The sequence below is a fragment of the Octopus sinensis genome, linkage group LG30 (assembly GCF_006345805.1).
Source record: "Octopus sinensis linkage group LG30, ASM634580v1, whole genome shotgun sequence".
NCBI classification, from domain to species: Eukaryota; Metazoa; Mollusca; class Cephalopoda; order Octopoda; family Octopodidae; genus Octopus; species Octopus sinensis.
In genome coordinates, this window is record NC_043026.1 from 12,601,180 (window position 1) to 12,608,679 (window position 7,500).

General features: G+C 39.4%; 1 protein-coding gene across 2 annotated transcripts in view; it reads left to right on the forward strand.

Moving 5' to 3' along the window:
* The first annotated feature begins 521 nt into the window (after positions 1-521).
* Positions 522-7,500, forward strand: part of LOC115226323 (U6 snRNA-associated Sm-like protein LSm4) — a 10,750-nt gene continuing 3,771 nt past the window's right edge. The window contains exons 1-4 of one of the 2 annotated variants that reach the window (XM_036515093.1): positions 522-531; positions 911-916; positions 4,848-4,889; positions 6,983-7,081. In XM_036515093.1, the coding sequence (XP_036370986.1) occupies positions 914-916; positions 4,848-4,889; positions 6,983-7,081 (144 nt within the window). In that variant the 5' untranslated portion in view covers positions 522-531; positions 911-913. Of the gene's footprint in view, positions 532-812; positions 917-4,847; positions 4,890-6,982; positions 7,082-7,500 lie in introns of those variants that run through there. The other variant, XM_036515094.1, reaches the window with a different exon arrangement.

The following is a 7,500-nucleotide window of genomic DNA, read 5'->3' on the forward strand; positions in this document are numbered from 1 at the left end:
AAGACCATATTTGGTAAGGGTTATAATATTATAATTAAGGGTTAATTGCAACAAGTTGCTCAAAACCACATACCGAAAATATTAGAAATAGCAGTCAAATGGATCACTATTTCCTCTACTAATAAAATGTGCTCCACAAACAAACAGAATTTGTAACCTGTATATGGCAAAAAAGGAAAAAAATAACGAAATCCCAGATCAATTTGACTGCTATTTCTAATATTTTCGGTATGTGGTTTTGAGCAACTTGTTGCAATTAACCCTTAATTATAAATATATATATATATATATATATGCCTATATGGTAATCTTTCGTCTCTAGTAGACCTTTCCGTCGATTTCCGTTAAAAAATTTTTTTTTTTTTTTACATATGGGCTTGCGGGAACTTTGAAGTAATGAGAGCGAAAGAGACTAGAGAAAGCGATTGTATGACGAGGGAAGTTCTTTTGAAGTTACCGTTCAGGGGAAGCATGATGTACATGGGTGTTTAATGGGGTGTGGGAGACAGACAGTATGGTTGTGTAAGTGAAGTGCTTCTGTTAGTGTGTGTGAAGAGACAGAGAGAGTAATGTGTGAAAGAGAGAGATAACTGAAATTTTTTACTTTTTTACTCGGTGTAAATGTGTATATGTATGTATGTGTGGTGTGTATGTATGTGTGTGTGTGTAATGTATGTATATTACTTCAAAAGTTTCCCGCGCAAGCCCATATGTAACAAAAAAAAATTTTTTTTACGAAATCGACGGAAAGGTCTACTAGAGACGAAAGATCGCCATATATATATATATATATATATATATAAAAGAAATGAAAGTGAAGAAGCTGATACGAAAGTTTGGCTATAAAAGCCAAGTCAGCGCAACCGGATTCGGTGATATGGCGGTTGAATGATTCGATTGCGGACGAGAGACAATGGTGAGTCGATGTTTGGCCGTGAAACTCCGTTTAGATTACATTAATGCACGTAAATATAGATTTAATTACATATATATGAATGCGAGGTATCATCCTGTATAGACACAGACACGCACCTGGTGGCGATTAACCGAGCAGTGTCCTGTTTAGCGAGGAGTCTTTGGGGGGTTTTCGGTTCGTTAAACCCCTCAGAAATAGGAAGAAGAAGGCTACCAGCTTCCCTCTTTATCTTTCTAATTTCCGATTTGACATTTTTCTATTTTATTGATGCCTGCAAAACGGAAGATTCTCCACCAGTTCGGAACAAACGACGCACTCGCTCTTCCCCGAGCTATCTCCACGAGTTCATTTGGCGAAACTCTATTCAATATATATATATATATATATATATTTATATACTCTTTTACTTGTTTCAGTCATTTGACTGCGGCCATGCTGGAGCACCACCTTTTTAGTCGAGCAAATCGACCTCGGGGACTTATTCTTTGTAAGCCCAGTACTTATTCTATCGGTCTCTATTGCCGAAACGCTAATTTCCTGGGACGTAAACACACCAGCATCGGTTGTCAAGCGATGTTGGGGGGACAAACACAGACACACAAACACACACACGCACATATATATATACATATATACAAGGTTTTGGTCGGCTCGAGGCTTAGTAGAAGACACTTGCCCAAGTATATATATTCGAAACACGCATTGGGTCGAAACAGGGGCAGCTAAAGAAGGGGAATTTTCCTTGTATTGTTTGTCCTGTACTCTGTTTTTTCGTTGTTAAAAAAAGTCCCTTTCCTTGTTTGATTTTATGTTTTCGTTTCTCGTTCTGTTCTACGTTTATTTGTGGTGTCCTGTATCATATTATATATATATATATATATATATATATATATATATATAATATATATATATATATGCTTGTATATATACATATAGATGTAGGTATGTACATATATGTATGTATGTATGTATGTATGCATATGTTTTATTTATTCAATTGTTATTATATATATATATATTACACACATACATACAATATTAGATACATACCTATATACATAAGGGTACTACATGAGTACCTATATCACTAATTATAGAAGTCGAAAAATACTTCTGTACCACCGAAAAGTCACAAATCCATTACAGACAAGATAGGAAAAAATATCAGTGAACAATAATAATGTCTTACCTCAAATTGTTCTCACCCATTATTATTGTTCACTGATATTTTTTCCTATCTTGTCTGTAATAGATTTGTGACTTTTCGGTGGTACAGAAGTATTTTTTGACTTCTATTATTGGCGATATAGGTACTCATGTAGTACCCTTGTGTATATATGTACATATCTAATAGTGTATGTATATATTTTATTAATTTGCCTGTACGGCTAATAATTCGCTTACCTCTTGTGATGGTATTTTAATAATACCATCCCTATATTTATTTATAAATAATATATATATATGGTTCTGGGTTCAGTCCTACTGCGTGGCACCTTGGGCAAGTGTCTTCTGCTATAGCCCCGGGCCGACCAATGCCTTGTGAGTGGATTTGGTAGACGGAAACTGAAAGAAACCTGTCGTATATATGTATATTATATATGTATGTGTGTGTGCCTGTGTTTGTCCACCTAGCATTGCTTGACAACCGATGCTGGTGTGTTTACGTCCCCGTCACTTAGCGGTTCGGCAAAAGAGACCGATAGAATAAGTACTAGGCTTACAAAGAATAAGTCCCGGGGTCGATTTGCTCGACTAAAGGCGGTGCTCCAGCATGGCCATAGTCAAATGACTGAAACAAGTAAAAGAGTAAAGAGTATATATATGTTTGTGTGTGTGTGTTAGAAGTATTGGGGGTGATGTACAGATTTGATACATATGAGAGAAAAAAGGTGCTCAGAATACTGGATGGTTGTAAAAATATATATTTATTTACATATCACATATTATTTCTTCATATTAGCGCTTTCAACTACTACTACAGTAGTCTGTCCTTCTTTGTCCCCTTGTGGGTAGTAACGTCTGTCTTTACATAGTGAGTTCAAATTCCGCCGAGGTCGACTTTGCCTTTCATCCTTTCGGGGTCGATTAAATAAGTACCAGTTTCGTACTGGGGTCGATGTAATCGACTTAATCCGTTTGTCTGTCCTTGTTTGTCCCTTCTGTGTCAAAATTTTTGTCGCCCCAAACTGCAACCTCAAAAGCATTACCTTATATAAAATGCAATGTGTTTGAGTGTCCGATACATTACCCTGGTGTATTCCTTGCAACTCTTAGCACTTTAATTTCACGTCCTGCCTTTCATCCTTTACAGAGGTCGATAAATAAGACTCTCTTTTCTCCTTTCAAGTAAAAGGAATCCGTCTTCGCCAAGTTTAAATACCTGTTTCCACTGGTATATGTCACTCTGTCACCGCTACCACTCCACTAAAACATGAGGGTACAAAGGAGGAAAATATATATACTTAATAATTAGGGTTCAGCAAAGATTTGCTTTACCACATACTGAAGCAGCCAAAAACCTTAGCTATTTCTAAACTTTGGTATGTGGTAAAGCAAATCTTTGCTGAACCCTAATTATTAAGTATTACTTAAGTTTACCGTAAAATGGTCCTTTTAACATGCCGAATTCTACTTGGTGAAATTATTGATTAATTCTTAATTAATTAATTTTACCCTTTGTTTTATATATATATAATATATAAAGTATATACATGTATGGATGCTTGTGGGTGTGTATGTATTATATATATATATAATATATATATATATTTTTGTATATATATAATCGTGTGTGTGTGATGCAAATAAAATAAGAACTTAGTGTCCGGGCAGATACATTATAGCATGAGGCATGAAATTGTGTTTGGCCCTCTGGCTGATAACCGATGAGCATTTGGTGACCTTCTGTGTCTGTTTCCCATTTGTTTCTGTATTTATTGTTTTTTGTTTCACTTATATATACACACTCAGATCAATAAACAGATGTCTCCAAAACAGAGACTACCATTTTTGAAAGATATTTCCTGGGTAAGTAGCTTGTTTACCAACCACATGGCTCTGGGTTCAGTCCCACTGCGTGGCACCTTGGGCAAGTGTCTTCTACTATAGCCTCGGGCCAACCAAAGCCTTGTGAGTGGATTTGGTAGACGGAAACTGAAAGAAGCCCGTCGTATATATGTATATATATATGTGTGTTTGTCCCCCTAGCATTGCTTGACAACCGATGCTGGTGTGTTTATGTCTCCATTACTTAGCAGTTCGGCAAAAGAGACCAATAGAATAAGTCCCGGGGTCGAGTTGCTCGATTAAAGGCGGTGCTCCAGCATGGCTGCAGTCAGATGACTGAAACAAGTAAAAGAGTAAAAGAGATATATATATATATTTGCGTGTGTGTTTGTCCCCCTGGCATTGCTTGACAACCGATGCTGGTGTGTTTATGTCCCCGTCATTTAGCGGTTCGGCAAAAGAGACCAATAGAATAAGTCCCGGGGTCGAGTTGCTTCCATTAAAGGCGGTGCTCCAGTACGGCCGCGGTCAGATGACTGAAACAAGTAAAAGAGTAAAAGAGAGTATACAAAATAATGTTTATTTTAACTATTTTTTTGTTTTTTTATGTGTGCATGGTAGTCTCATTTCCATAAAATATGCTCACCAGTCCATGCTATCTAAGTACAAATCCCAGCACTTTATGGGTTAAATGCATCATCATCATCGTTTAACGTCCGTTTTCCGTGCTAGAACAGGTTTAACGGTTTGACCGGGGTCTGGGAAGCCAGGAGGCTGCACCAGGCTCCAATCTGATCTGGCAGTGTCTCTACAGCTGGATGACATTCCTAGTGGTTGGCGTTAAATATCATATCTTATTAATCCCAGTGTCCCACCCTATCCTCGCAGCCTTCATTCACCCAATATTTATATTCCATTTCAGTTACCATTATCCTTACTCAGAACTGCTGTCAACCACCCAATGGTATGTTAACCTTTTTTTGTTTTTCTTTATATATGTATATTTCAACAAATATTCGTTTCTACTCTAGACACAAGGCCCAAAATTTCAGGGGAGAGGGCCAGTCGATTATATCAACCCTACAATGCAACTGGTACTTAATTTATCGACTCTGAAAGGATGAGAGGCAAAGTCGATCTTGGCGGAATTTGAACTCAGAACATAAAGACAGACAGAATAACTGCTAAGCATTTCTACCAGCTCCCGCCACCTTATAGTTTTTTAACAAATATTTAAGCATCTTTTTCCTTAATTATCTTATTCATCTGAGAGGGAAAAACTACCTTGCTTGGCAACAGGTGGGGGTTGGCATCAGGAAGGGCATCCGGCCGTAGAACACTTGCCACACGCATAGCGCTGCGTATGTGTGCATACATTTTTGTAGGCGCTGGCATGGCTGTGTGGTTTAGGGAGCTTGCTTCCTAACTACATGGTTTCGGGTTCAGTCCCACTGCGTGGCACATTGGGCAGGTGTCTTCCACTATGGCCCCGCGCCAACCGAAGCTTTGTGATTGAATTCGGTAGGCAGGAGTTACTGCCCTGTGTGTATGTGTGTGTATAGCTGCTCAGTGCCTCTCCGAAAGAGAGAGAGGGATCTCAGTCATTTGACTGTGGCCATACTGGAGCACTGCCTTGAAGGGTTTCTAGTCGATAAAAATCAACCCCTTCTCTCCCAGGACTTATTTTTCTTAAGCCTAGTACGTATTCTATCGGTCTCTTTTGCCAAACCACTAAGTTACAGGGACGTAAACACACCAACACTAGTTGACAAATGGTGATGGGAGGAGGGCGACAAACACGGACACTAAGACCCACGCGTAGATATATCTATGCATATATAGTCAGTCACTTCAAGGACATCTTATCCTCCTTGGTAGGACAGAACAGAGCACCCTGTGCTTGGGAAGCTTCTTACCCCATAGCCGTGCCTGCACCTATGAGTGTATTTCTGAGAAAAGACATTACCTGTGTGCTTTAATTGCTTCTTTTTCACCAGGCAATACTGGGTACCTCTGCTAGTATATCTCTTTTCACTCTTTTACTTGTTTCAGTCATTTGGCTGCGGCCATGCTGGAGCACCGCCTTCAGTCGAGCAAATCGACCCCGGGACTTATTCTTTTTGTAAGCCCAGTACTTATTCTATCGATCTCTTTTGCTGAACCACTAAGTGACAGCGACATAAACACACCAGCATCGGTTGTCAAGCAATGCTAGGGGGACAAACAAAGACACACAAACACACACACACGCATATATACATATATACAACGGGCTTCGTTCAGTTTCCATGTACCAAATCCCCTCACAAGGCTTTGGTTGGCCTGAGGCTATAGTAGAAGACACTTGCCCAAGGTGCCACGCAGTGGGACTGAACCCGTAACCATGTGGTTGGTAAACAAGCTACTTACCACAGAGCCACTCCTGCGCCTAAAATAATTTAAAATTACATATGTATGTCATCATCATCATCATCGTTTAACGTTCGCTTTCCATGCTAGCATGGGTTGGACGGTTCAACTGGGGTCTGGAGAGCCCGAAGGCTGCACCAGGCCAGTCAGATCTGGCAGTGTTTCTATAGCTGGATGCCCTTCCTAACGCCAACCACTCCGAGAGTGTAGTGGGTGATTTTATGTGCCACCGACACAGGTGCCAGACGAGGCTGGCGAACGGCCACGCTCGGATGGTGTTTTTATGTGCCACCGACACAGATGCCAGACGAGGCTGGCGAACGGCCACGCTCGGATGGTGTTTTTATGTGCCACCGACACAGGTGCCAGACGAGGCTGGCGAACGGCCACGATCGGATGGTGTTTGTTACGTGCCCACAGCACGGAGGCCAGTCGATGCGGTACTGGCTACGGCCACGTTCGGATGTGTCTAAAATAATTTAAAATTACATATGTATATGTCTAAAATAATTTAAAATTACATATGTATATGTCTAAAATAATCTAACATTATGCATCTCTGTCTCTGAAATAACCTGACATTTTGTATCTAGAATCCCCCTGTTCTGCATCTGTGTCTAAAATATCCCAATGTTTTGTCTGTTTCAGCTGGTGGAGTTGAAGAATGGTGAAACGTACAATGGTCATTTGGTCAGTTGTGACAACTGGATGAATATTAACCTACGAGAGGTTATCTGCACATCCCGGGTGAGTGATTTGTGTGGTGGCAACAGCAGCGGTTGTATGGGTGATAGTAGTGTTAGTAATGGTGGTGGTATTTTCTAAGCAGAGTAATCCATGCGGTAAAAATCCATAATGTGTGTAAATTAGTAAAACCGTTAGTCACTCAACTTAACGAACCTATTACAAAAACATATCTTTTACTTGTTTCAGTCATTAGACTGTGGCCATGCTAGGGCACCTCCTTAACCCTTTCGTTACTATATTTCTGACCAAAATACACCCCTTATGTGTTTCAATTAATTTCTAACATAATCATAAATTTAGTCTGGTTTCATTAAACAACTATAACTTTTTTATTTATTAATATATTAACGTGAATTTTGGAAGATAATTAATGAAATGTTCTCAACCAATTCTATATTATAATTTTTGTCACAAAGTGA